Raw genomic sequence first — 26,286 nt, forward strand, 5'->3', positions numbered from 1 at the left:
TCTTTTCCCCCAGTGCCTGGCAACCAACAATCGACCTTCTGTTTCTATGATTCTGACTCCTCTAGGCATCTGATACAAGTAGAGTCATACAGTATTTGTCTTTTATTTTTGTGACTGGTTTATTTCACTTACAAACTCCCAGGTATCCGATAAACCAGTCTCAGGGATGAAAAGTACAGCATAAAGTATTACAGTCGATAAGACTGCAATACCTTGGTATGGTGGCAGATGGTAACTACATTTACTGCTGTGACCATTTCACAGTGTACATAATTGTCAAATCACTATGTTTTATACCTGAAACTAATATTAATACTGTATGTCAACCATAGTTCAATGGAAGATAAAAAATAGGGGCACCTGGGTGGCTCAGTGGGTCAAGCTTCCCACTCTTGATTTCAGCTTCGTCATGATCCCCTGGTTGGTAAGATCAAGGCCGCACAGGGACTCTGCTGCCCCCCCCCCCCCCCAGCCTGCTTAGGATTCCCTCTCTCCTCCGTCTCAGCCCCTCCCCCACTCGTGCGCTCTCAATCTATCTCAATATGGATAAACTCTATCAATTAATTAACTAATTAAACAGAAAATTATTTGAAGACCTGGTAGAGCAGTATTTTTCAATTAAAAAAAACAAACTAAGTCTACATGACCATCACCTGCTACATACATAGACCTTCACGTTCTACAAGGGAGAAGATATTTTAAGATGTGATTTCAGAAGCTTAGGGTTTTTTCTTCCCTAGGATATAACCTTCAGTTCAGATCTCTCCAGGGAAAGAAGATGGCTAATCAGAGCAGATCCGGACTCCAATAAAGCAGCGATCGGAAGCTGCTTCGTGGAAATTTGAAAACAATCAGAGACTCTGATTTTGCCACATTCCCGCAATAAGTCCATCACTCGTAAAGGGAATTCCGAGATCATTTTCAGCCTCTAGAAGGGTCAACAAAATTCAGTCAACTAATATTTATTAAATATCCTGTCCAGGCCAGGTCCCGTGCTAAACCCTGGGGATGCAAAAGCGAATCCTGAGAAGCGGAGAGAACACTTAAACTGAGACAATCATAGACAAGGACGGGCTTCCTTTCTTGCTCAGTGGGCTTTCGTGGTAGGCTTTCAAATGTGCGCGATACCAACCGTGGGGAGGAAAGAAGATACGAAAACCTTCACCCCAGTCTGGGCAAGCAGGCTAGGCCTCGCCCTGGCATCTGGTCACGAGGACCGGCGGGAATGAGTGACCTAGGGGGACACCTTCCCTGTCCCCCAGGCAGGGCCAAGTCTCAAGTGCATCGGAACAAGTGCTTTAAAAATAAGTAATAAATAAATAAGAATCCCTATGGCCGCCGGCTAAATTAAGTGTGTTTGATGGGAACCAGGCTCGCGGCCACTATTTATAGCTCCTCGGCTCCCTTTCCGGGACGCGCTCCAGCCTGCGCCTGGGCGCGGCCCCCGACAGCATCCACGCCGCGGCTCTGGCTTTTCTGTGGCCGATGTGGCCAGCTTAACTGGGAACCCCATGCGCAGTGGCCCCGTCCCGTGCCAGCCATCTGGAACCTGCGTCCCCGGGCGGCGGGACGCGGGCGGGGCCGCGGCGCCCCAACGCCCACGCGCCCCACGGCTCAGCAGCGCCCCCAGAGCCGCGGGTCGGCCCCGCGAGGGCAGGCGCACGTGCGCGCGAGGGGTGCCCCGGGGGCGGCCGAGGCGGAACCCGGGCGCCCTTCGATCCCGCTTCCGCCCCTCGCGCGCGCGCCGAGAACTTTCAGTGGAGAACAGACCCGAGGCCCGCGGGAGCCCCGCGGCGGGGAAAAAGCCCCGGGGCCCACATCCCGAGTGGGAGGGCGCTCCCGTGGGTGGGGGCGCGGGATGCAGGTGCGGTGGGAATGCGGGGCCGGTGCGGGGTAACGGGGGCAGGTGCAGGTGGGAATGCGGGCCCGGTGCGGGATGACGGGGGCAGGTGCGGTGGGAATGCGGGGCCGGTGCGGGGTGACGGGTGCAGGTGCGGGTGGGAATGCGGGCCCGGTGCAGGGTGACGGGTGCAGGTGCGGGTGGGAATGCGGGCCCGGTGCGGGGTGACGGGGGCAGTTGCGGTGGGAATGCGGGGCCGGTGCGGGGTGACGGGTGCAGGTGCGGGTGGGAATGCGGGGCCGGTGCAGGGTGACGGGTGCAGGTGCAGTGGGAATGCGGGGCAGGTGCGGGGTGACGGGGGCAGGTGCGGTGGGAATGCGGGGCCGGTGCGGGGTGACGGGTGCAGGTGCGGGTGGGAATGCGGGCCCGGTGCAGGGTGACGGGTGCAGGTGCGGGTGGGAATGCGGGGGCCGGTGCAGGGTGACGGGGGCAGGTGCGGTGGGAATGCGGGCCCGGTGCGGGGTGACGGGGGCAGGTGCAGGTGGGAATGCGGGCCCGGTGCGGGGGTGACGGGTGCAGGTGCGGGTGGGAATGCGGGGCCGGTGCAGGGTGACGGGGGCAGGTGCGGTGGGAATGCGGGGCCGGTGCGGGGTGACGGGGGCAGGTGCGGGTGGGAATGCGGGGCCGGTGCGGGGTGACGGGGGCAGGTGCAGGTGGGAATGCGGGCCCGGTGCGGGGTGACGGGTGCAGGTGCGGGTGGGAATGCGGACACTGTGGCGGAGCGCGGGGTACAGGCGCGGTGTGGCGGCACGCGTGGTGCGGGGGCAAGTGCCGACCGACGGCGCACGAGAGGCGGTGCGGGGCGGGGAGCGGCTGCTCGCGGGGGCGCGGGACGGGGAGCGCGGACGGGGAGCGCGGGCGGGGCGCGGGTGCGGGGCGAGCGCGCGGGGCGCCGGGCGGGCCGCGGGGCGGGGGCCCCCGCTGCGCGCCCTGCCCGGCACCGCCCCCGCGCGGCCCCCGGGCCGGGGGGGAGGCGGCGGGGGGCGTGGCGCGGCGGCCGGGGCTGCGGCGTGGGGGCGCCGAGCGCGGGGCGCGCTGGGGCCGCGGGGATGGCCGCCGGGGCGGGGAGGCCGGGCCCTGGCGCGGGGCGCACGCGTGAAGTTGCACCGCACGTGTAAGAGAAGATTCTCCTTTTCAGAGCGGCCGGGAGCCCTGCTCGAGAGGGAGCGCACCCGGGTCGCCGCCGCGGCACAGCGGGGTAAGCGCGGGGCCGCGCCGGGGCGGAAGGACGGGCGGGACGCCGGCGCCCCCGACCGCCCCGACCCGCCCGGGCGGGCCGGGGCGGAGCGGCCGGAGCGCGAGCCCCGCCGCTCGTGTGCGGCCCCCGGCCTCTCCGGATCCCCGGGGGGGATGTCCGGGGAGTTGTGGGAGTGACCGGGTCAGAGACGGGGGCTCGGGAAACTTCGGGAATAGTCGGCGTCCCCGCGCGCCCCGAGGTGTCTGCGCAGCGCCGGCGCACGGCCGAAGGCCGGCCGGCGGGTGCTTCTCGGCGGCGTTTTCCGCCTCGGGCGAGCAGGCGCGGCTCTGGGGCCTCAGACCTGCGGGGTGCCGAGGCCGCTGCGGGCGCTCGAGCCGCGGACGCAGGGCGCGGGGCTGGGGTGCGGCTGGCGGCCGGGTGCCGCTGTGCAGGGGCGTCGGCGTCTTGTAGGGACGGCGTTGGCTCGCCTACTTCCTCCAAGAAACTTTTCGGGAGTCTTTTTTTTTTTTTTTTTTCCCCTAAGAAGTGCTTTAGTCGTAAGGGCCAGGGCCTGGGATCTCATTTCTTGGCCCCTCTGCCTGGGATGGTGCGCTTAAGGGGAAAGAACTCGCGGAAGAGCGGGGAAACCCTTCTCTGCCTTCTGTAGTAACCCCTTCCCGAAGGTGCTTCTGACAGTGAGTGGCAGTGTGGACGCCCTAGTGAACAGAATCCACCCAGGTTTCTCGGCTCAGGAACATGTGTGACCGAGACTCCAGGGACAAGTGGAGTCCTCCAGTGTTTGTTTTGCCAAGAGAGCGTCAAAATATGTCATTTAAGAATGGCCGTGTGAAAACAGCCGAGACGGGAATTATGCCTCGGTTCGTGTTACTCGGGAATTCAAATTGGTGGTTTATGATACGCGCATCGCTTCACCGACGGCCCGTCGATGTGCTGTGAAATGTGCTGCAAAACAAACATTGAAAGATTACAGAGGGAAAGGGGGGCTTTGTTTTCCAACGGTCGGTGTGTTCAAAGTAAACGACAGCTAACTTGGCACATATTCCGCTGGTGCAGCAGTTTGATTCATGTCGAGATAAGCATCCGGGGAGGGCAGTGCACGTGCTCCTGTAGCATAAAGTAATTCAGGAAAATTTTACTGCTGTAACAAATTAGACGGTGCTATTTATATTGACCAGCTTAAAGCCACCTCGAAATAATGAAATGTAACAAAATGTCACCGTTTGCCAATAAGAAAAAGAATTTGGCGGGCTCTTGGGTGGCCCAGTGAATTAATTGCCGGACTTCAGCTCCGGTCGTGATCTCACAGCTCCTGGGTTCCAGCCCCGTGTCGGGCTCTGTGCTGACAGCTCAGGGCCTGGAGCCTGCTTGGGATTCTGTGGCTCCCTCTCTCTCTGCCCCTCCCCCGCCCGTGGGCGCGCTTTCTCCCTCTTCTCTCTCCCTCTCTTTCTCAAAAATAAACTTAAAATTTTTTTTTTTATTTTTGACAGTTTCTTTGAATGTTACTTAAATTTTAAGTTGTGTTCATTTCCTTAACAAAAACAACTTTTACATACACACTTGAAACTTTATGTGTATGTATCACTACCATTTTGGCCTCATGTATGTAAAGAATTTAAACTATAATTAGTCTTCCAGATGCTACCATTGCTTGAACATGCACCTAACACAGTAAATAGGATAGATTAGGTTTTTAGGATTTTACCTCAGTATCACATGTAAATGCATGAACAAACACTTGGTTTTTGTAACGTGCTAAAATATTGCCAGAACGTTCTAGACAGCGGAACGGCCCTTGAGAGGTATTTCGCCCTGTGCAGATAGCATGACTCTCAGGATCTGTGTATTAAGAAACTCAGCCAAACCCAAGGATTGGGGAGTCTCTCCCCACTCCGATGTGGTGTGGCCATCACCAGCACTGTGTGACGCTTGTCACACCATATTTCGATTAGTTTTGTCACGTCTGTCTCACCCACAGACTGTGAATGAACCGCCTGAGGGTGAGGCCGTGTCTTACTTAGCACACTGCACACACACGACAGGCGTTTGCTAAATGTTCGCCAAATCGAAGACAGAAAAAAGTCCAACGCGTATGGCCCTAAACAGCATGCGTGGGTCTCTAAAAACACTATGTTTTTGCCATTTCCATATAATGCGTAAAAGGAATAAAATAGAGATAAAGTTCAATCTGAATTTTCGTTCTTACAGTGGTGGGAAATTCTTCATCATAATAACTGGGTTACTATTCGTCCTCTGGTCCTTTTTTAAAATCTCGCATCTTCAAAAGTATGACTTCATAATGGTTAATGTGAGCAGTTCCTGCACTCTGACGTTTCTTTAATTTGAGGAATTAGTGGTCTGCTCTAAACTTAGAGTTAACTAATGATACTAAAATGTAAAAATCACTTAATTTTTTTCATTCACGACACCTGATTATCTCCATGAACTAACACTCATTTTATTCATGAACCTCCATTTTGTATTAGCTTTAAAATGAATCTTTTATTCTAGAACATACATGAGATTTCCGTGTTATATCCTAATAAAAGTAGGTTTGAATAAAAGGGAAATTATATTTATACTATGGAAATTATTATTGCAAAAATAGAAACCATTTTGACAGATGTCATCTGTGCCAGTAATATAAATGTAACCATAAAATACCATGAGTATAAGGCCGAGAAGTTTCGTTCACTAAGCAAGAGTAAAGACAGTTATCTGAATTTGCTTCAAAATGACAATTCCAGGGGTGTCTGGGTGGCTTAGTCCGTTGAGCCTCCGACTTTGGCTCAGGTCATGATCTCACGGCTCGTGAGCTCGAGCCCTGCATTGGGCTCTGTGCTGATGGCTCGGAGCCTGGAGCCCGCTTCAGATTCTGTGTCTCCCTCTCTCTCTGCCCCTCCCCTGCTCGTGCTCTCTCTCAAAAATAAAAAATAAAAAAAAAACATTAAAAATTTACAGGGTACCTGGGTGGCTCAGTCAGATAAGCGTCTGACTTCAGCTCAGGTCACGATCTCACGGTTTGTGAGTTTGAGCCCCGTGTCGGGCTCTGTGCTAGCAGCTGGGAGCCTGGAGCCTGCTTTGGATTCTGTGTCCTCCTCTCTCTCCGCCCCACCCCTGCTTGTGCTCTGCCTCTCTCTGTCTGTCAAAAATAAATAAACATTAAGACATTTTTAAATGACAATTCCAATTTATATGATGGAGTAACGGGACTGTTAGCATGTTAATAATATTTAGCCCAAATTTTAGCCACTTTGGACTGGGAGAAAAGAGCAAAGGCAGCTGTAGTCAGCTGAACAGTCTGCCTGGTGCATAACCCCGTGAAGTCACGCGGAAGGGGAAGGTGGGCCGGACCCAGAGGCAGAAGTCAGGAGTTTTCGTGCAGGCTTCAGCGGGCTGTGTCGCCCTCGGCAAATCACGGTACCCTCTCGGGGCCCGCATTTCCCAGTCTGTGAAGTGAAGAGGATAGATAAACCAGACGGCTTCCCAGGTTCTTCTGGCTCCAAAATGCCGTGATTCCGTATCTCCTCGGTGGATGAGTAAGACTCCTGAAGGATGTCGCTTGGATTTATTTAGGGAGACTACCTTTTACTTGACCAGACTCTAGGAAGTCAGTACTTGGCATAGTGTCCAGAGTGCCCCATCTTGTGTTTTAGGACAAGAGCCTGCTCAGAGCACTCGCGAAAGCACCCCTGTAATTTTCTTTTTCTTTTTTGAATTTCCATCCAAGTTAGCTAGCATAGAGTGCAACAGTGATTTCAGGGGTAGATTCCTTAGTGCCCCTCCCCCATTTAGCCCACGCCCCCCCCTCCCACAACCCCTCCAGAGACCCTCTGTTTGTTCTCCATATTTTGGAATTTTCTTTATTGTCATTCACCCGCGCCCCAAGCCACCCTTCAGGAGGTATTGGTAAATTCAGCTTTATTTCAAGAGTAGGACTTTTGTTTTCATTATTCACTAATTAAAAGTTGAGTACTGATGCGGAAATACATTAAAATTGACCCTAAATGACACCAAAATGTGTACATAAAATGTTTAAATAAGCGAAATTTCAAATGGTATTATTCTTAGGTCTGTCACCGAAGTGATGTTTAAAACTTTTAATGCCATCTACTAATCGGCAGGAGACACTGGAGGCCTGCACAGGGTGATAGAACAGGGCAGACATTTGGAGGGTTTAAAAAGGAAGCCAGGAAGGCATGAATAGTGCTGGAAGACAGTCGCGTTTCTAATTATGCTCCAGACTTTGTACATTTTTCTGTCAATTGAACTGAAGCTCAACCAGCTGTTAATTTTCTAGCTTAATATTAGAACTCTAATTGTGGAAATGGTGACTTAATACTGGTTTCTGGTAGGAATATTTATTTTATTCACAGTATTTAAAGAAGAAATACTGTGGATAAAAAGTTAAGGGTATTTTTAGTGTTGTCATTCTTGAATATAAAATTCTCCAACATAAAATTCTTGAATATAGGGGCGCCTCGGTGGCTCAGTTTGTTGAACGCCCGACTTCAGCTCAGGTCATGATCTCACAGCTCAGGAGTTCAAGCCCTTTGTAGGCCTCTGTGCTGACAGCTCGGAACCTGGAGCCTGCTTCCGATTCTGTGTCTCCCCCTCTCTTTGTCCCTCCCATGCTCATGCTCTGTCTCTCAATAATAAATAAACGTTAAAAAAAATATTGAATATAAAATTTGAAGACATTTGTTTTTAAACTAATAACAGTTGTTTAAGTTGCTCCCAACTTAAAATCAGCTCTCGCTCAGCTTTTAAATTACAGAACGTCAAAAACAAAAGAAAAACTGAGTTTTTCGCTTGACTAAGAATGAAAAGTATTGACCATATTTACCTTAGCCAAGTAAAGACTTTAGAGCATGTGACTTTTCAGGTGTTTATAAACAATTTAAATCCCTCCCCAAAACAATTAAAATCCCCGCATACAAGAGAAAATATAGAGATAATAATAATAATACATGGATGGCAGGTGTTTTCCATACATTCTTATTTAATAAATAAAATAAATAAAAGTATAATTTAAGGGGTGCCCGGCTGGCTCAGTCAGTGGCACATGTGACTCTTGGTCTTGGAGTTGTAAGTTCGGGCCCCATGTTGCATGTAGAGATTACTTGAAAAATAAAATCTTTAAAAAAAAAGTATAATTTTATTAAAAAATAATTTTTGAAATGTTTAAAGAGAGAGAGAGAACACATGGGCATGTGCGGTGGGGGGCAGGGGTGGCAGAGAGAGGGGGACAAAGGATCTGAAGTGGGCTTTGTGCTGACAGCACAGAGCCTGACGCAGGGCTTAAACTCATGAACTGCGCGATCACGACCTGAGCCAAAGTCAGACGCTTAACTGACTGAGCTACCCAGGCGCCCCTGAAGTATAATTTCAAAACAATTTCATGTTTCTAGAGATTGATTCTCTGACAACAAAAATATATAATTCTAGCGGTGCTTTAAAGTTATTGATAAAGAAGTTGGAAAATCGGTGTTTTACGATTTCATTAAATCCGTCTGTACGATAGTGATGTCTCCTGCCAGAGCATTAGATTAGTGAAAAGTTAAGTAATAGAGCCCATGCACATTTTCCATTTAAAATAAGGAATCCCCTGGAACTGTACGGTAATAAATAATTTTACACTAAGATAGAGGATACCCTTAAATTATATATGTGTATTTTATACTAATACTAGCAAATCCCAAAATCTACATTCCCTACTTAAAAGATCCATAGGAGATCTTTGGAGATTTGCTCTGTATACTGTAAATACAGCATATGTGATAAGACACTGGAAAAAATAACAAAAATAAACTCTCATTCTTTTTCAAGCATATCATAATTCTGTAAAAAAAACTTCTAGCAAGACTTATACTTTAAAAACTTCCAATAAACAATATTTGGAACCAAACAAGGGATCTAAGTACGGATACCATACAGTTTCAAAATCATAAGAAAATGCCATGGATAATTTTATGCCAATAAATTTGAAGCTTAGATGAAATGGAAAATTTTCTAAAAGATATAAGCTATCAAAATTGACTTAAGAGTAATAGCAGCCCTATTTATGTCGATAACAGTTAATGAAGCTGAATTTGTATCTAGGCTTCCTCCTGACCCCCTTAAAAAAAGACATTAATTCCAGATTCTTCTATAGGACATTCTTATACAAGCTTATTCAGGGAAATGTTTAGTTTTTCAGGCTAAAATAATGTTCTTACCCAAATCCAATGGTAGTACCAAAAAAATGATACCAATCTTAGGTATGAACAAATAATCCAAAATAAAGTAGCAGATTGAATGTGATAGTATATTAAAAATAAAATGAGTAATACGGTGCTTCACCATCTAAAAAATTCACAACAGTGGGGAAAAAAGTACCAAATCCAATTTAGTAAATTCATGATTCAGAAACTCATTCATGATTTTCATGATTTAGAAAACAAAACCCAACAAACTTAACAAAGATTACAAGGAAACTTCCTTAGCCTGATAAAAGTTGAAACATCATACTCAATGCTAAAACCTAAGAAGCGTTCATGTTTAAGACAAAAATGTGAAAAGATCTCACCATCATCACATTGTGCTAGGAGTGCAGGTCAGTACAAGAAAACAAGACAAGAAAAAGAAATAACGGGAATTAGAATTAGGGGAGGAAGAAACAAATCTATCCTTAATAGCAGATGAAATGGTTATATGTATATGTTACATAGAAAATCCAAAGGAGTCTCGTAACTATTTGAACTAGTAAGAGCTTTCTAACAAGTTTCTGGATACGAGATCAGTTTATAAAAACAATGTTCCAGGGGCGCCTGGCGGGGGCTGAGTCGGTTTAGCATCCAACTTCTGCTCAGGTCATGATCTCGCGGTTGGTGAGTTCGAGCCCCGTGTCAGGCTCTGTGCTGACAGCTCAGAGCCTGGAGCCTGTTTCAGATTCTGTGTCTCTCTTTCTGCCCCTCCCCTGCTCATGCTCGCTCGCTCTCTATCTCTCAAAAATAAACCTTAAAAAAATTAAGGGGCACCTAGGTGAGTTCGAGCCCCGCATCAGCCTCTGCTGACAGCTCAGAGCCTGGAGCCTGCTTCTGATTCTGTAGCTCCCTGTCTCGCTGCCCCTCCCCTGCTCATTCTGTCTGTCTGTTGCTCTTTCTCTCTCTCAAATAAATAAACATTAAAGAATTAAAAAAAAAAAACTATTTGGAACAACAAATCGAACAAGTATAAATTAGGGATAAAGCTAACAAAAGACGTGTAAGACCTTTAGCTCCAGTGTCCTAACACACGTTGAAGGGCATGAAGAAGGTCTGTGCGGTGGATCAGTTGTGCTTTATTGGCGGAGAAACTAGTTCACAAAGAGCTAAATTTGATGCCACCATAAATGTCATTTCTCCCAACAAAATCACGTTTCAGATTTTTGTGGACCTTGACAAGCTAAATTTCATAGGGAAGAACGAAAAAGCCAACTTTGTGAAGAACAAAGTTGAGGACTCGTCCTACCAGACAGTCACGTGTAGGTAGGACTGTTGCCATTGGTGCCCTGCTGGTTGGTGTGACCGGTTGTTCTCTTCTGGAGATGGAAAACAAGTCACACGTTACCCAGTCTGAAACTTCAGGGGTTCGGTTTCTTCCTCTGTTATGCTTGTCTGTGTGGCTGAACTTCTCCCGTTGCTGTGACACTGAATTATAAGTGGCACCGAGCCAGCTTTTAAAAGCCTAGTCCCCATCTTGCTCTTTAGTCTTAGGAGCTCAGACAACACTAAATGTTGGAGGTGAGGCTATAGTGTAAAAGAAGAAGGGGTCTTTTGTTATTTTGGTGAACTTATTTTGAATTGTTTCCTTTTTGAAGAGACGAGAATTATGGAAAACTGTGGTAAGTACTTAATAACGTAGGGTACGGTCCCCATGGCATCTGGAAATTACTATTTTAAATGTGAAAGCTTGAAATAGGCAGGGAAGGTTTAAAGCTAATGGAAAACAGTTTTTCCACCTGCTAAAAAGATAATTAGATAAGCCACTTTCATTGTATCATATTCGTGACTGGTTCAGCCTTCCGTGTTCTTTTAAATTTGTGCCAACTCAGGGCTGGCAAAAATTGGCTTTTGGGCCACACTGCCGCATACCAAACCTTAGCAGATATTACTAACCGAACATAGAACTCTTTCCGGCTAAGCCTGTATGTGACCCTCTTGGTCCTACTCAACAATGTTCCAGGCGGTCACAGGTAACACAAAATTAATTTGCCTAGCCACGCTTCATGTTTCGTTACCTCTAACTTAAAAACCAAGTACCAATATTTTTAGTGTCAATGTATTGTTACAAAAGGGAATCAAGTAAAAATACAAATGACACCTTTTGGGTGTTAATCTCCCAGAGTGCTAACTAAAAGTTGCATTTCCTAATAAGCAGCTATTCTGTAAGCTTGTCCTTCCGTACTCAACCTCCAAATGCTGGAGCACCCCACGGCTTGGTCTTCAGCCCCCTGTCCTTCTCCCCTGCCCTCAGACGATCTCAGTCCAGTCTTGGGGTTTGGTGATGACTCCCCAATGTTTATCTCTGGCCTCGACACTTGTATGTCTGATAGATGTCTCACATTTACCGTCTCCAAAACAGGACTCCTGATTTCCATGCCTTTCCCAAACCTGTACCTCCTCTGGTCTCCCCATCCTTCCTCCTGTTCGGGGCGGAAACCTTGGCCTCTCCTCGGCACGACCCGATCCTTGACCCATCAGCACATCATGCTGGACCGACCTTCAGAGTCTGTGCAAACTCAGCCGTTTGTCACCACTGTCACGTTTCTGGATCACAGCACAGCCTCCTCACTGGACCCTCCGCGATCACCCTCACCCCCTCCGCCCCACAGCCGTTCTCGGCACAGCAACCACAAGGGTCCTGTGAAGATGGAAGCCGGATTACGTCACTCTTCTGCTCAAACCCTCCAGTGCCCTCTCGTCTCACTTGGAGCATAAGCCAAAGTTCTCATCGCTGTCTGCCGCGATCTGTCCACCTCCAGACTTCCTCCCTGACCTGTGTCTACCTGTCTGCTCCTCTGGACTCGTCCTCTGCCTGGACTCGTCCCTCATATCTGAGGCCCAGTTCTTCACTGTGATGTCACCCTCTCAGCCAGCCCTCAGCAGCCCCCGCACTGCCCTCTGTGCTTCCCCCTGCCCCGCCCCAGCTCTCCGTCTACCCACAGCACGCAGCACCTGACCTCTCTTCTCTTCTGTCCCACATCTTTCCCGCCACAGCCTACGTGGCACCAGGCAGTGCTCTGTGTTGCTCAGCACTGAGCACCTCACAGGTAGTGTGGCCTTTGCTCAGTCCTCACTGAGTGGCCGCAACCTGTGGTCTGGCTGTGCGGGGAACTCGGGGAGCCCGGTCCCTTTCTCATCCCCTCCGTTCCCTGGTCATCAAACCTTTTTTCTTCTCGGGGGCTTAAGTCCTGCCCTTGCCTGAGAAGATGACCGCCTGCTCGACCCTGCCGAGAAGAGCCTTGTCATCACCGCGGAGGATGCTCGTCCTGCGTCTGCCCTCGCAGCACCCCCTCCCGTCCTTTTGCCCCGTCCTGCTGCTGGGCAGCCTGACCCTCCCCCCCTCCTCCTGTCCCCGTGACTCCGCCTCTCTGATGCCAAGCACCCACAGCCTTCCCTATCTTGAAAACACCTCCACTGGGCCTTGTTACCCATTTCGTGTCGCCCTTCCTTTAGGTTCTAGACTTACTGAACAGGACTCTCTGTGTCATGCCTCCATTTCCCTCCCACACTCTGCCTCTTCAGCTCCCAGTCTAGGCTTTTGTTTCTGCCCCAACGCTCCCACTAGACTGGGCACTTAAAGACCATCAGTGGCCTTCTTATTGTGAGATCAAAGCCTTTGCTTTATTCCCATCCATCTCGAACACACAAAGAATGCTGACACTGGTCGTCACCTCCTTCTTCAAAGTCCTCCTTCGGCCTCCTCGCTTCCGTGTCACCCTCGTTCTCCGGTCGTGTTGACAGCGGTCAGAGAATGTGCCTTCGGAGACACGAACAGCGCTCCAGCAGTGACGTGGGCCGTGCTGCGTACTGACGCCCAACGTAATCTTGCATCTTAGTAGCTCAGACAGGGCTCTGTGTTGGGGTCAATTCGGTAAAGAAGGAAGGGTCTTCTGACATTACTTTGAAAGCAAAAGCAACTACAAGCCAGACAAGGTGAACTTGTCTGGCAGAGCTGATCGGGCCCCCGCTGGGGAAGGTCCCTTCCCTCCACACTGTCCGGGCATCGCCGCTCTCCGTCATTGCTCAGTCTCAGGCTCTTACCCAGTTGGCCAGTCCCGCGATCCTTCATCGAACACGCACCACACACGCCGAGGGCGGTGAGTCCTTTCCCATGCTGTCTTCATCCGTTTCGCTGGATTTTCCACAGACGTCCGTCCTTTGTTCTCTGCTCTGTCGTCTTCCCCCGGGAGAGTGGAGCTACACTGCGGACCCTCTCCAGCCTCTTCCAGTTCTGTGTCTCCAGCTTCCTCCTGGGCAGCTCGCTCATCTCTCCCACCGCTGCTTTTGATCCGGAAAGACAAAACCACCAGTCTTCACCTTGTCTCCCAATCCCAAGTTAGCAAGCCTCCCTCAATGTTTCTGTCTTCAAACGACCCCCTGATTTTCCCACTCAGGCTCAGAAATGTGAGCTTTGTCTTTAATTCATGCCTCTCCCTTTCACTGACTCTCGGCAGACTCTACATCCTGCTTTATTTTTGTCTCCAGACTGTGTCTCCTTTCTGTCCTTCCTTTTTCCATTTGCTGCTGCTGTCATTCAGCCCAGGCCTTCAGCACTCACTTGGAGATTATCACTCTTCCTGAGTCCCCACTGGCCGTTAGAGGGGCCCCTTCTTTCCTGAACAGCACTTTCGGCCTATCTCCCGCTCTCCAAGTGGTTTGGCGGCCCTCGATGTCCTTCATTCATCCGTCCCACGCGTGTTTACTGAATGCCTACTGTGTGCAGGCCACACAGCTCTTCTGTGCAGAAGCAGCCGCCTCCCAACACCAGGTCACACGTATTCCCGCTGCCAAGGGAACGTCGTTCTGGCCTTGAAGTGCACTCCTGTCCCCTGCCCGAAGCCACCTCTCTCAATCCCCGCTCAAATTCCACTCTCCCCTGGCCAGCCTTCCCCGCCTGCATGTCCTCATATTAATCTCCTTTTTCTCCGAGATCCCTCCGCACCTGTATAGCTCCCCATTTTCCTGAGTTCTCCCATCTCCACAAGCAGATTCCCAGAGAGACGCCATGTGTTTACTTCCACTGTATTCAACGGAACCTGTGGCCCAGAGTTGAGCACAGGACGGTCACTGAACAGACAGCCACTGATTGATCCGAGGGGCACTTAACACCTCCCGAAGGCCGAGGGGAACCTGTTTACCTCTGAAAGGGAAAGCAGGACGGTCAGAAGAACGGGGAAGCAGCCACGTGTACACTCGGCAGCATCAGCTCTTGTTCTGTGTTGGTGTCAGAACCAAAGTTTCCCTGGAGATAAAAGCAAAAATCAATTAAATGCCACTTCGTGCAGGTAAGTGACGTCCGGGTAATCGGGGACCCCACTGCCGCCGTGGGAGAGCAGTCACCTAGAGTGCAGCACGCTCTGCGGTGAGCTCACGGGCACCTCGCGGAGTTAAGCGCTCGGCCCTGGGAGCTGTCAGCAGCGGCCCTGCTTTCGCCCCGAAATGGCCCAATACACTGCCACTAAGAAGAAACCCGTTTTCTCAAGCAGGGAGCTGCTTCACTCGCTCACCTTGTGGTCGCGTCACTGGCTGGCAACGCTCAGTGGATCGTGAGGCTTCCTCTGGTCCGTTGCTGGCCCTTACGTAGCAGCAGAGGCTTGCTGTCCAGACTGCGCGTCTTCACTCCTCTGCTGGCGTCTTCTTACTGAACTGGTATGAGGGGTAGGATCCCAAAGCGGTGTTGATAAAACACCTTAAGAACGTCTGCGTGGCATCTGGAGCGGACTGTGGCGACTCCGAAGGGAGGGGATGTCACTTCTACCGTGGAGTCTCCCGTCTCGATCTGACCGTGACCCACACTGCAGGCCTTGTCATAGACACTCCTCTGGTGAATGTTTTTATTCACTCATTCACGTATTTTCCGGAAGAAAACCCAAACTGTGAAGCGCGGTAGTGGTAAGACCCAGCAGCGAACATCAGGATACAAAGAGGCCGGCCCTTGCGTTGGGGGAACTCGGCAGACCGCCGTGGCGGGAGAATCCAGTTTAAGCTCCGTGTCATCGGCGACAGCCATTGTCAGGATCTGTGATGCATCTCAGAGACCCCAGGGTCAGTCTCCAATCTGACATTGGGCTGATGTCCCATGTATCAATTTGTCTTTTGAGCGCTTACCAGGGACGCGATTAAAGAGGTCGAAGGAGTAGACACCTTAATGAAAGAACAATGAACAAAGAATCAGGTTTTTTCAAAAACTAGAACTTTGAAACATGAGTCACGGTCATTAATCCTTTATGACCATAAATGTAGTAAGTTGTTACAGAAAATGCAAAGAAATGGGAAAAGAGAATAAAAATCACCCAGTTCTAGAAACGCCGTGGTTCACATTTCAGCATCCTTCCGCTCTTCCTTTGCATGTATGAATGTGTGGGAAACAGCGGGTAAAAGGCTATGGTTTTGTATTAGGTTTTTGTCATTTATCAGTATGGCATGAACGTATCTTCAAGTCACTAATGATCTTAAAAGTTCCGTCTGATGAATACCTTGTGTTTTAGTCGTTATGAATGAGTCACAGCTTTTCATGTATAGCTGGCCTTAACCTGTAAGTAATTTAAGAGAGTGTAGGAATTGTCTGCAAGCAATAGGAAACCTAACTTGAACAAACAGGGTTTTCTCCCTTCACATAAGTCTAGAGCTTGTGTTGCGGTTGATTCAGCACGTCCACAGTGTCACAACAGGTGCCTTGGGACTTTCTTGACCATGCCCTCGTGCTTATTGATACATGCCTGCAAAGTGACTGCCCCACTCCAGGCATCGCATCTGTCCTCACCATAGGCGGATAGGGAAAGTGACGGCAAAGGTAGCCACCTGCCCTTTTATTAGGAAACCAAAAGCTTTCTCGGAAGTTCCCCACTGGAGACAACAAAAGGAGGTGGGAAAGCAAGAATTTCCCTTCCCGGTCACATTACATTACGGGCAGGCAAGGGAGAGGGGGATGGGAGTAGGAGCGGGGTCAGCCAGATCCCGATGCCAGCCTTGGGCACTATGTGTCTAATTGCTCATCCTTTAGTGGGCACTTCTGTTTCCAATTATTCCTTCTTATGAATAATTCACAGTCAATATCCATGTTCATCCATTCATCAAAATCTCTGGTTATTTCCTTGGTATGATGTCCCAGGAGTAGAATTAGAGGTTAGAGGTATCATGATCTTAAGTTTATTTGTTTTTAAGAGAGAGAGAAAGCACGACCGGGGGAGGGACAGAGAGAGAGGAAGGAGAGAATCCCAAGCAGGCTCTGCACTGGCAGTGCACAGCCTCATGTGGGGCTCGAACTCATGAGATTGAGATGAGATCACTTATGACAAGATCGTGACCTGAGCCGAAGTCAGTTAACCGACTGAGCCACCCAGGCGCCCCAAGGTATCATGCTTTTTATATCTTTTCTTACATATTACTGAACTCCTTTGCAGAAAGACCTTGTCAGTGTGTGCCATCACGCAGTGCGTGAGCCGTGGGCTCTCCCCCGCCCCCCCCACCGGACACATTCTTAGTTGTCCCCTCTTTAGGATTTCCTGAGCTCTGACACATGCCAGAGTACCCGCGAAGTATGCAGATGGTAACACGTTGTGATTCCGTAGCTGCACCCAGAGGTCACAATTCCTTTTAAGGGTACCTATCTGAAAGTGTTTGCAGCACCTGGACCTAAAGAACTCTGGAGAGGCTGGGCCAGCAAAGGTGAGTAACAAGATGCCACAGTCAGCAGCCGTACCCCCCTCGTCTGATTTACTGATTGAAGAAATGTTTCCCTGGCCCCGTGTTTCTCAACAGGTGCACAATGGACATTTGGGGCGGGCCAGCTCTTTACTGTGGGGGACGCCCCAATCATTATGGAACATTTTGCTTCCCTGGCCCTGCAGGGCAATGCCAGCAACACTTCCCAGGCCCTGTGACAAGCAGGCCCTCCCTCGTGGCATTCTGTGCCACCAGCCTTGTGGGGAGAACCCACCAGGCACATCGCATTGACTCCCTTTTATTTAGCACATTATGCTGTGCTGGACAAGGCAGAACCTACCTGCACATCTGGGAGGGTGGCAGGAAGAAGAATAAATTTCCTGCACTGACCTTTCCTTAGAGACTTCCAGAAATGCTACTGCCCAGCTGTTCTGCCTGCAGACATCAAGGAGGAAAGGGTGCACATGCAAACCCCAACCTCAGAACTAGAATTAGGGAGAAAGTCCACAAGCAGTCAAGGTGCTTAAAGGTGGTTTTCTGTAGAAACTCTGGAGGCTGTGTGTCCAGGGACAGCAAGGAGGGAGGATGCTGTTCGCAGCTTAGCAAGGTGGGAGGTGTGGGAGGACGGAGAGAACCTCCTGGAATGCAAAGGGGGCAACAGTCGTTAAGCCAGGCCATGATAAGGGGAAGAGAAAACACAGGGCACCCGTGTCAGCCTGAGTTGGCCACTCTTGAAGGGAGAGTGGAGGTCAACAGGCCAGTCCCCGCCTGGCCTGGGGCCAAGTCTGAAGTTGCAGAAACAGGACATACAAAGGCATAAAGGCCATCTCGGGATCACAAGAAGCATGCGTCACCAGGGTGTTGGATCAGGGACGGAGGGCTGGGACGCACGGTCAAGGCTTCTGTCCTATGCTCCAGGGGAAACGCTTCAGCAGAGTGGAGGGAAGGGCCATGGCTATGGGCAGAGAGGGCGGTCAGAGACATCATGACATCCGGGGTTTAGGGTAAGCAGGATGTCATCTAGAACGGTTCCCTGACACCGGACATCCTTCATGCGAGAGTGGGTTGTTTCATGTCCAATAATTCAGTTTCTACATTAAAATATTTTCCCTTGTAAGAACATGCCAAATAGAACAGACGCCAGTCACAACAGGGGCAAGGAGGCTGGTAGGATATGTGAATAGTAACGTTTCTCCAAAGACCTCGAATGACGGAAACAAAGGGTTGGAAGTTTATTCCAAGAGAGCGTTAACATTTGTTTCTTTAGATCATGGTGAGTAAAGTTATGTTTTATTGGTCTTCACACCAGTTCATAAAAATTAATATTTGTAAACATTTTTAAAATTCAAAATGAGAAGAGTGTCCTTCAGTGCTGCCGGAACTCACCGCGTAGACGGCTCTCCTGACGCAAAGAATGGAGCTGCCTTTCAGTTCCGGTTGGAAGCGTCAGGCCTGTTGGGGCAGCAGCGACACGGAGGACCCCTTCTCATCTTGGGCCCCCGCGTCCGAGGACCACAGCTACCTCCACAGGGGGGTCCACGGGCCCTCCGTCCCTCATCTAGGAAGCAGCTTACTGCGCATGACCCAATGACCATCGTCCCATCTTAGATGGAGACACAGGGTTTAAGGGCTTCGGTCACCTGTGGGCATCTGGTTCGTGCCGCACTCGTGTCCTGCGACAGTAGCTCCGAGGGACACCGGCGCTGCGGGCGTGGCTGTAACCCGGCTCGGGGCCCCCGTGGGAAGACGCACGCACGTGCACGCACGTGCACACACGCACACGGGCGCATGCGCGCACACGCACGCAGGCACACGCACACTCGGGCACTCGCGTGCCGTGGAGGGCTCCGCAGCGCCTCCCGCGTTTGGCAGCGGGAGGACGGCCTCGCAGGGGAGCGACCGCCCAGCGCCGCGTGCCGGGTCCCCCACCCCCCCCCCCGCGCCCGCCGGCCCCTGCCCCCCCCCCCGCGGCCTCCTTCCTACTAACCTGCGATGTTCCCTTGCAGGTTAGCAAGCTGAAGCAATGGGCGACTGGAGCTTTCTGGGGAGACTATTAGAGAACGCGCAGGAGCACTCCACGGTCATTGGCAAGGTTTGGCTGACGGTCCTGTTCATCTTCAGGATCCTGGTGCTGGGCGCCGCGGCGGAGGAGGTCTGGGGGGACGAGCAGTCGGACTTCACGTGTAACACGCAGCAGCCCGGCTGCGAGAACGTCTGCTACGACAAAGCCTTCCCCATCTCCCACATCCGCTTCTGGGTGCTGCAGATCATCTTCGTGTCCACGCCCACGCTCATCTACCTGGGCCACGTGCTGCACATCGTGCGCATGGAGGAGAAGAAGAAGGAGCGCGAGGAGGAGCTGCCGAAGGCCGACGGCCCGCACCCCGGGCCGGCCGCGCGCTGCGGGCCCGGCGGCCACGGCCAGAAGGACCGGCCGCCGGTGCGCGACGACCGGGGCCGGATCCGCATCGCCGGCGCCCTGCTGCGGACCTATGTCTTCAACATCATCTTTAAGACGCTCTTTGAAGTGGGCTTCATCGCCGGCCAGTACTTTCTGTACGGCTTCGAGCTGAAGCCCCTCTACCGCTGTGACCGGTGGCCCTGCCCCAACACGGTGGACTGCTTCATCTCCAGGCCCACGGAGAAGACCATATTCATCATCTTCATGCTGGCAGTGGCCTGCGTGTCGCTGGTACTCAACATGCTGGAGATCTACCACCTGGGCTGGAAGAAGCTCAAACAGGGGATGACCAACCACTACCGCTCAGACTCCCCCGAATCCAGGGTGGGGGCCGCGAAGCCTGGCGGCGTGAGCCCGCTGCCGCTCCCCTCCCCGTCCGCCCTGCCCACGGTCACCATCGGATTCCCGCCTTACTACACGCACTCCGCCTCTTCCCTGGGACCGGCCACCGCCGCGGGCTACCCCGGGGCCCCTCCGCCGGCCACCGACCTCGGCACGGCCGCCCCGTCTGAGGCGCGCGAGAAGGCTCGCCCTGCCAGATTCCACAACGGCAACCACCACCTGCTAGCGGCAGAGCAGAACTGGGCCAACCAGGAGGCCGAGCAGCAGACGGCCGGGAGAAAGGCCTCCCCGCCGGTGTCCGCTTCTGCCTCCCCGAGCCCTGCGGGCAGCACCGGGCAGCTGGCGCAGGACGCAGGCGCGGGCGGCAGCGCCCCCGGCCCGTTGGCGGACGGGACCGGCAGCAGCCTGGGCGACGACGGCAAATCGGCGGGGACCCCCGACCTGGACGGGGAGCAGGCGGGGAGCCCCGAGGTGGAGATGCTCGCGCCTCCTCTGCCCCCCGCAGACCCCGGGCGGTCGAGCAAGGCCAGTAAGTCCAGCGGCGGCCGGGCCAGACCGAATGACTTGGCCATCTAGCGGGCGTCTCTCCAGACAGCTTTGTAATAACCGTTTCTTCTCGCAACCAAAACCGAAGTGCAGTTCCGGTCTGCAGGTAGACAGAGAGCCTGGAAGGGAGAGGGCACTGCAGTGGCGGAAGGGGAAGATCACGAGGAGGAGAGCAGGTTTCTGTGTGTCCATGCTTGCTGTTCTTAACACTGTGAGGTAGAGTGGGGAGAACGTCAGTGCTTGCTGAGATGGGGAGGTGGGGGCAACGTGGGTGCAGGGGCTGTTGACCTTGAAAGATGTTCACGGCCACCCAAGAGTCCAACAACCTGGGCCGCCTTTGCAGGTGCTGCTGTCCAGCCTTGGGCTCCGCCGTCTCTGTGGGTAACTGTTCCGTTGTGGTAAAGCGACAGGTGTCTTTACCCGGGGGGCAATTGGGTTTTCCATTCCTACGCTTCCCCAGAGCCTCTGGGCAGCCCACAAAGTCACAGATGCCCTTAGCACTATCTCTGTTTGATACTTTTAACTTAGAGTTGAATTTCATTTGGGATATTTGCCAAACTGCACTAAAAAAAGACCTAGAGCGAGTCCATAGACTGTCATTTGAGTTTCTGAAATTGCCTGGGAAGCCCAGGATTCCACACTGTGCGCTTCGTGACGAGTGACGATGAGCAGGTACCCTCCAGGGGCGGAGATCCAGCAGGCGAGAGCCACGGAGGCTGCTGGTAAGAGAGCAGGTAGAAACGCAGCGACACTTGGGGTAATTTTTAAACAGTTGAGGAAATTGAAATACAAGTGTGGCAGGTATGCCTTAGGTATTTATTTTTTAAATGATATTTTGTGCTTTGATCTGAATTGTACAGGTATGCCTATCCCCCCGCCCCCCCCCCCGACTTTCTTTCAGGAAAAATGAAGGAAAAATAGTACCATTAAGATGAATAGTGACTGAGAGAATGCTAATTTGTCCCATTACATACTAGTAAAGATTTGGATTTTCTTTTAAAAGAAACTCTTCGACCTCAGGAGTCAGCTAATGGCTACGAGAATGTACGATACAAAATAAAAGCAGGGGAAATTTTAAGTGCATTTCAAATACTTGAAGTTGTGAAGTTTTTGAATGGGAGGTTAAAAGTTAACCACTCTTGCCAGAAAAATGATTTATACAGATGAATCAATGACCTACATTTTTTTAAGAGTACAAAAACAAAAAAACAACAAAAAAAAAACCTCTTAGAGTTTCCTAACCATTGTTTGTGGGCAGCCTGTTTGCTTTCTAAAGTGTAAATAAAAGTATCTGGGTTTTACTTCCTGTGTAAGTGCATGTGCTGATTTCGGATGTGCGTTCGCCTCATTTGTCACCCATGCAGATCGCTGCACTGACAGGGCTATTTCTCTGTGGGCTGTGGCTGGAAGGCGGCAGAATTTTCTGTACTGCACACTCTGCTGTCCTGTCTTCGTCTCTGTTTATAGACCGATGAACAGTAGTCATGCTGAGCCTGGTCCTTCTCACCCTCCGACTTCCACTGAGTAGTGTCAGCCCTTATTCAGCAAAACACCAAACACTCGCCAACTTGATTCCTTTCTCTATATGAATGAACTCCAATTTCCTGACAATCCCTCTGGAGCCACACTCTAAACGCACTTGGTGTTTTATATCATAAAGAGTGACCCACTAGCATCTGATGAAAAAGACTGTGATTCCCATTCTCAGATGAATGGGTGCAGCATGTTCGTTAGAGGGTCAACGCTTGCTGCAGACGTGGACAATCGCCCCTCCACGGCTTGAGAAATGCTAATTTCCATACTTTCGCGTTCAGCCTCTCTCAGATTTGAGCCTTACACAAAACTATTTGAGTGACTGCTCTCCCAGTTCTCCCTCGGCTGGGCATAGCTAGTGCCATTGTAGACGCAGACATTCGTCACATACAGTGGACGCCTTAGGCTCAGGCAGTAGGGCCCAGCCGGCCTGGCCGAGGAGGGCACCGGAAAACCCTAGTTTGAAAAGCATTCCGATAAAAAAAAGCTTTGGTCGCGACTGCAGCTAATGGCGAAAGCACAACTCATTCAGGGGATGTGGCCACAGGTTCTTCAAGTCCTACCATTATAAATGTTAGTAATAACCTTCTGACTTACCCAGGATTGAATTCTGAGTGGGGTTGGAGATGAGAATGAGAACTATAATTATAGTTTTTACATTTCAGTCATCTTAAAAAAGTTTTTAAGTTTCTGCACTTTAAAATTGGATTTTCTTCACCATACGTTGATGAAGATGCCAGTATTATGAATTGACCGTAGTCTAATTGGCCCATTTAGTGAATGGGTAGGAGTGTGAAATTAGATTCGTCTCCTTGAAAATCACAAATTTATTAAGAAGTAGAATTCTGCAATACAACAGGGCCGATGGTGTTTTTTCAGGGGGCTGTTGTGATTTCCATTCACGTAAAATATCAAAGCATGTGTTACGTTTTGTGGCTATGTGAGGTATCCAGGGCCCTGGAGGCTGGAGCCCTTCTCTGCCCTGGGGGCATGAGCAGAAAGTATTTCCATCACCGGAAGCATCAGTAAGTGCAATAGGATAGAAGTCACCTCTCCCTATGGTTAAGATTCCAGATATATTTTCTCTAGCCTGTTAATTATGTGGAAATTTCACTAAAATTATTTTTTCTTGATTTAAGGAAATAAATTATAATTCCATAAAGCTTATTTTAAAACTCAAATGCTCTACCTAATAATTGTACACGTTTGTTTTTTTTTTTTTTAATTTACATCCAAGTTAGAATATAGGGCAATAATGATTTCAGGAGTAGAATCCAGTGATTCATCCCCTACGTATAACACCCAGTGCTCATCCCAGCAAGTGTCTTCCTTAATGCCCCTCCCCCGTTTAGCCCGTCCCCCCTCCCACACGTCCTCCAGCAGCCCTCTTTTTGGTCTCTATATTTAAGAGTCTCTTATGTTTTGTCCCCCTCCCTGTTTTTATATTATTTTTGCTTCCCTTCTGTTCATTTGTTTTGTATCTTAAATTCCTCATATGAGGGAAGGCATATGATATGTGACTTTCTCTGACTAATTTCGCTTGGCATAATACCCTCTAGTTCCATGCACGTAGTTTCAAATGGCAAGATTTCATTCTTTTTGATTGCCGAGTAGTATTCCATTGTGTATATATACCACATCTTCTTTATCCATTCATCCATCGATGGACATTTGGGCTCTTTCCATACTTTGGCTATTGTCGATAGCGCTGCTATAAACATTGGGGTGCATGTGTCCCTTTGAGACAGCACACCTGTATCCTTTGGATAATTACCTAGTAGTGCACACATTTTTTTAAAATTTTTTTTAATGTTTATTTATTTTTGAGACAGAGAGAGACAGAGCATGAGCGGGGGAGGGTCAGAGAGAGAGGGAGACACAGAATCGGAAGCAGGCTCCAGGCTCTGAGCCATCAGCACAGAGCCCAACGCGGGGCTCGAACTCACAGACCGTGAGCTCATGACATGAGCTGAAGTCAGAAGCTCAACCGACTGAACCACCAGGCGCCCACAACACGTGTTATCTTTTAATCTGCAGTATACAAGACAATTCCTTTTTGCATCTGTGTTTGCAGAAGCTCAGTTGTCCGGTTGACGCTACACAATGTGTGATAATTCTAAAATGTCCATCATTACTAATCCATCCCCAGATCCATGTATTAAAATTCTAAAACATTTCTTCTATATAATCATTCACTTTCTCCTTTTTAAACTTCATTTTACTGAATTATTATTTTCCCATGAAATTAACAAAAAAGATACCTTAAGTTTAAAAAGAAAATAGAAAGGGGGAGAGAGCAAGCCAGAATATCTCTGATCCATCCTGGCTTTCCTTGATTGTTAAGTAAGTGACTAGGTTGTGGATTTCTTATGCAAGAACATCTAGAATTAGAACTATGAATACAATTCACGCATCCTTTAAAAAAAAATTAACTTCGTGAGACTTAGTCTCTTTTCAGTTTTTTCCTATTAACACTATAATTCCTTTTTTTCAGAAGAATCCTTTTTCTGAATTTTTTTTTCTTGTGAACTTTTTCTTCTGATATTTGTAACATGGATTTGTGGATCTCCACCAAACAAATTCTTATACAAAGTGGTGCATGATTTCAAAGTGTGTTTTTGTAAAGATCAGGAGATTACTGCCCACCCCCACTTCCATGGAATCCAGGATATTCTCTTAATAACCTTTATGTTTTTTTAAGTTTATTTATTCAATCTCTACACCCAACATGGGGCTCGAACCCATGACCCAAAGATCAAGAGTCACATGCTCTCCCAACTGAGCCAGCCAGGAGCCCTCTAAATCACTTTTAAATACAGGATAACACATAGACGTTGTTCATTAAAGTCCGAAAATGTGATTTCTCACTCTAATTTTATATTATTGCACTGCAAAGCTCTAAGATTTCTTATTCCTCAAAATATTTTTCTTCTCTTTGCATTATAGAATGCCTTAGCAAGACTTTTTATGGTCAGTGAGGAATTTAAATAACTCTAAGAGCAGTGCACTGTTTCTAGTACGATATTTGAAGATGTTTGGTATGTAAATGTAATTTAGATCATAATATTTACAAAACTCTTACTAAAACTTTATTTTTTGTGTTATAATAGTATCTTTCGTAGCCTAGATTGTAACTGAAAATAGGCATTTTATAAGCTAAGAAATAAAAAGTGGCCATAAATTTAAATCACCAGCTCCTGGTTGTTTTTATTGATAGAATCCTTGAGCAGGTTTTCAAAGTAAAAATTTTCATCTACATAGAACAAGGAGCAAAAACCTCTTTGTACAAAAGAAGCTTGAGAAATTTCTGCAGTGGCTGTTCAGGCCTCACAGGTACTTAGGAACTTAAAGTAGTGCCTTCCAAGGGTTCTTGTAGCTTTGCTGCTACCTCTTGCTATGTGTTCGGCAGAAGAAATAATGTGCATGCTAACTCTATCCCCTTCACTCTTCCTTCGTGCACGGTCCTGCTAGGCTGTAATGGGGTTCAAGAGCGGAGAGGTCACTTTAGCAAGCCTGGAGTTTATCCTTCTTGGGGAGACTTTTCTGTATTTAAGTAACCGTGTGGTTGCCGTCTTTGCTTTCATGACCTCTGGCAATACCTGTAATGTGTCCGACCCTGTCCTTACCCGAGATGCAATGCCCATTTACAGGGCTCCTGCTTTATGAATCCACTCTGGGCATGATCTCCACGGACGCAGTGTAACAAAAACCGGGAGGGGCCTGGCTGCTTTCGAGGCTCTAAAGTAACACAACATTCAAAAGTCAACCCCCCCAACACGAACTGGTGAAAAGTCCCCCCTCTTTCCTCCCCCCCATTCCAGGCCATAGACGCGAAAGCCTGTTCTGGATGCAGGTTATGGAAAGAAGGCTCTGCCCTCTGGTGCTGGGGCCCCCGCGGGGCGGCCCTAGGGGGAGGGGGCGGGCCGACCGTGCACCCCGCGACCCCACCCGGTGGCACCCCTTGGAGGAGAAGAGGCAGGAAGGCGGGAGGGATGGTGCCCCGGGGATTCCAAGAGGGCGACAACCAGGGGCAGCCTTTGTCCCCTCGCCGGTGCGGGCGGGCTTTCCCGCAGACACGCCGTGTGGACTTGGCTGCCGCCAGGCCTCGGGGACAGGAATGGGACACTGCGCCCGTCAGCTGCGGGCCTCGGTGACGCTTTATAAAGCACATGGTACCTTAATTAGCAGGCAGCCTCTGTCTGGGGACACACAAAGTTCCTGTAAGAGGGCCCGTCCCGGGCCCCAGGGCCGGGGTCGGCTTCCACACCGCTCCTTTCCAGCCACGTGACTTCAGGGACGCTGGTCAGCCTCTGACGTTGTTAACGGGTTTTCGCCTCCGAAAAATGGAAATAGATTTGTGTGGCGGAAGTGAGAACGGACCACGTGCATCGTGCCTGAC

The 26,286-nt window shown here is 50.0% G+C and overlaps 2 protein-coding genes across 3 annotated transcripts; one reads left to right on the forward strand and one right to left on the reverse strand.

The window, feature by feature from the left end:
- Positions 1 to 1,614: 1,614 nt before the first annotated feature.
- On the reverse strand, positions 1,615 to 4,164 carry LOC128777326 (uncharacterized). The gene is made up of 4 exons (XM_053903833.1): positions 4,128 to 4,164; positions 3,997 to 4,040; positions 3,276 to 3,521; positions 1,615 to 3,231 (listed from the first exon to the last, which is right to left on the reverse strand). Exons 1-4 carry the CDS (start codon positions 4,162 to 4,164, stop codon positions 1,615 to 1,617), a joined length of 1,944 nt encoding a protein of 647 aa, XP_053759808.1.
- On the forward strand, positions 2,894 to 21,655 carry GJA3 (gap junction protein alpha 3). 2 transcript variants are annotated; one of them, XM_019436486.2, is made up of 2 exons: positions 2,894 to 3,098; positions 19,012 to 21,655. In XM_019436486.2, the coding sequence occupies exon 2, from the start codon at positions 19,029 to 19,031 to the stop codon at positions 20,382 to 20,384; it is 1,356 nt and encodes a 451-aa protein (XP_019292031.2). In that variant the 5' UTR covers positions 2,894 to 3,098; positions 19,012 to 19,028; the 3' UTR covers positions 20,385 to 21,655. The 2 variants fall into 2 exon arrangements, with proteins under 2 accessions (XP_019292031.2, XP_053757096.1); XM_053901121.1 differs by lacking the exon at positions 2,894 to 3,098 and adding an exon at positions 14,914 to 15,385.
- The last annotated feature ends 4,631 nt before the right edge of the window (positions 21,656 to 26,286 follow it).

Source organism: Panthera pardus, unplaced genomic scaffold (genome assembly GCF_024362965.1).
Source record: "Panthera pardus isolate Hobbes unplaced genomic scaffold, ASM2436296v1 HiC_scaffold_1, whole genome shotgun sequence".
NCBI classification, from domain to species: domain Eukaryota; kingdom Metazoa; phylum Chordata; class Mammalia; order Carnivora; family Felidae; genus Panthera; species Panthera pardus.

Bases quoted from the DNA above. Each gene is read 5' to 3' on its own strand.
- LOC128777326 (XM_053903833.1), bottom strand. From the start codon at position 4,164: ATGAATCAAACTGCTGCACCAGCGGAATATGTGCCAA. The intron at 3,522-3,996 runs GTATCATAAACC...GCCCCTGCACAG, and splicing joins CCGTCGGTGAAGCGATGCGC to CGGCACCCGGCCGCCAGCCG. The intron at 3,232-3,275 runs GTCACTCCCACA...GGGGATCCGGAG, and splicing joins GAGCCCCCGTCTCTGACCCG to AGGCCGGGGGCCGCACACGA.
- GJA3 (XM_019436486.2), top strand. From the start codon at position 19,029: ATGGGCGACTGGAGCTTTCTGGGGAGACTATTAGAGAACGCGCAGGAG.